Raw genomic sequence first — 2,434 nt, 5'->3', positions numbered from 1 at the left:
TCTCAAATTTTTTCAAAATTTTTAACATGAAGGAACCGGAGAAAAAAACTAATTTTCAAAAAAGCGGTTTTTTGGTGCCACTAGGAAAAGGAGGGGGGATGGATGGTCGGAAAAATCGTAGAAAATTCTTTTTTTAGTGTACTTATGCAAATCCAAAGTCATTTTTCCGTTTCATTGACAGTGGCATTTTGCCTATCTTAACGTGGGGTACGCTTTAAACGTGAAAAGAAATTAAATTATTTCAATGAGTTCTCGATTCGTCCCCAATCAGAAATAGACATGAGTCACGTAGAAACGAATTTCCTAATTCGTCTGAGTTATTCGATACAATGTTCTAGTTTAAATGTGACACTACTTTGTAAAATGTTAAGTTTTATTGTTTTCTCTACTCTACGATCAATATAACAATCTTTATAAATTTCTTTCTAAATAAAAATATTCTACACAATCGGAAAACTATTTTACAACATGAGTAAAGAACAAAGTCAAAAAGCGAAATAATCAATTTTGACGCAATTAAAGGGGATCATCAATGGCGATTGTATTAAACTCTAGTCCATACTGACTAAGAATCGCGGATTATGCGTGAAAATTGTAGAGTTTCTTGACAACTCTTATGTACAGATGGATTCAAGTGTTTCTGGCTTCATTCATCTGGTCCCATGCCTACTTGTTCAGCATGTCCGTTCATTACCAGTTCTTCAGTAAGGGAAATTAGCTTTAAAAAATCAATTAATTTCAATTAATTTGCGCATCTGCAAAGAGATTCTCGAAGATTGGATAGTAATAACTACTTACCTCATAATTTTGTATCATAAAATAAATATTTGCATAAATATTAGTTTGAATGCGACCTTCAATCTGAGTTTGGGCAGCAACTCCCTTTGAGGAACAATTTTGTACCACATTGTAAGCTTCTGTCGACCATTTACCTGCAAAAGAGTAACATCAAAGTATAATTACATATCCAAAGATAAATAATTTTGAGTGTAGAGATGTATATATCTAAAATCTACTTACACGTAGGAGTTGATAATAATCTCGTTGATTGAAATGTGGCTTGGATCAGTCAACTCGCGAAACTGTAATATAATAATAAATCGACTAGAATTTTCGGAAACATTACTTCATACGATTCTTTCACACGATGACGGTTAATGTTAATTTTCGATTACCTTATTATTACGTTTCGCGTGTTCTATACTTGTCGTCATGACGAAACATCTGACCGAGACATTGCGCTTCTTGGCTATCTCAATATATCTCTTTCTCGAAGCTGGATCAGGATTGGTATTGTCTATAACTATACTTTTTCCTTGATTCAAGTATTGTTGGACTGCAGCAATGCACTTCTGCCAGCTGCCTAAAGTGTCTCTGTTGACGTATCCGTATTCCTTCAGATAATTCTTTGCAAAATGCGATTTTCCGGAGTCTGGACTGCCGACCATAAGTACCACCTGTTAATGGATATCTATAAGCACGAGGAAAGAGCGGGCCTCTGTTCACATTTGACGTTCACGATGATATTCGTCTTATGCACGATGCTTCTGTCGAAACCGAGGAATCACATGCCGGAAAAATTTTACTTAGGTATTTATCATTAAAAGAATACTTTGTATAATTCTCTTTTATGTTATTTCTCATTAGATTATGGTACGAGAGGAACAAACACATTTTTCCAGCGAGTAGATGGGAACCTTTTGATCCAACGAAAAGTTATGACAAGTATACAGTGTCGGATAAAAATAGGAAGAAAGATAAAATCTGATAAACTTAGATTCAACGAATTGTCCAATTTCGTTTAAAGGATTCAGATTCAAAGGACTGTAATTTAGTAGAGCTACATAATTGAGTAAATGAATTAAATATTATCACATAACTGAATGAATTTGAATCTGAATCCTTTAAACGAAATTGGACAATTCGTTGAATCTAAGTTTATCAGATTTTATCTTGCTTCCTATTTTTATCCGACACTGTATACTTGTCATAACTTTTCGTTGGATCAAAAGGTTCCCATCTACTCGCTGGAAAAATGTGTTTGTTCCTCTCGTACCATGATCTAGTGAGAAATAACATAAAAGAGAATTATACAAAGTATTCTTTTAATGATAAATACCTAAGTAAAATTTTTCCGGCATGTGATTCCTCGGTTTCGACAGAAGCATCGTGCATAACACGAATATCATCGTGAACGTCAAATGTGAACAGAGGTTCGCTTTTTCCTCGTGCCTAATCGCAATATTACATACATTAAAATAACATGCCAACATTGTGATATTGCTTCATAAGTTTTATCACTTAGTATCTTTACCTTAGTTACAATAAAATCGTAAAACGTATAATGGTGCGGTAATATAAGAAAGATCCTCCTTGACATACATTAACTGATCTACCATTACTGTTTTAAGCTCGCTGAATTTACGCTTCAGAA

General features: G+C 33.9%; 1 protein-coding gene across 1 annotated transcript; it reads right to left on the bottom strand.

The window, feature by feature from the left end:
- Positions 1–355: 355 nt before the first annotated feature.
- LOC139784906 (uncharacterized protein F21D5.5-like) lies at positions 356–2,434 on the bottom strand. The gene is made up of 5 exons (XM_071724079.1): positions 2,315–2,434; positions 1,176–1,457; positions 1,021–1,082; positions 799–932; positions 356–718 (listed from the first exon to the last, which is right to left on the bottom strand). The coding sequence occupies exons 1-4, from the start codon at positions 2,378–2,380 to the stop codon at positions 929–931; spliced, it is 414 nt and encodes a 137-aa protein (XP_071580180.1). The 5' UTR covers positions 2,381–2,434; the 3' UTR covers positions 356–718; positions 799–928.

This window comes from Temnothorax nylanderi, unplaced genomic scaffold (assembly GCF_030848795.1).
Source record: "Temnothorax nylanderi isolate EJ_2023f unplaced genomic scaffold, tnyl_v1.0 TNYL_tig0702_pilon, whole genome shotgun sequence".
Lineage (NCBI taxonomy): Eukaryota > Metazoa > Arthropoda > Insecta > Hymenoptera > Formicidae > Temnothorax > Temnothorax nylanderi.
This window is presented reverse-complemented; position numbering and strand designations above follow the sequence as displayed.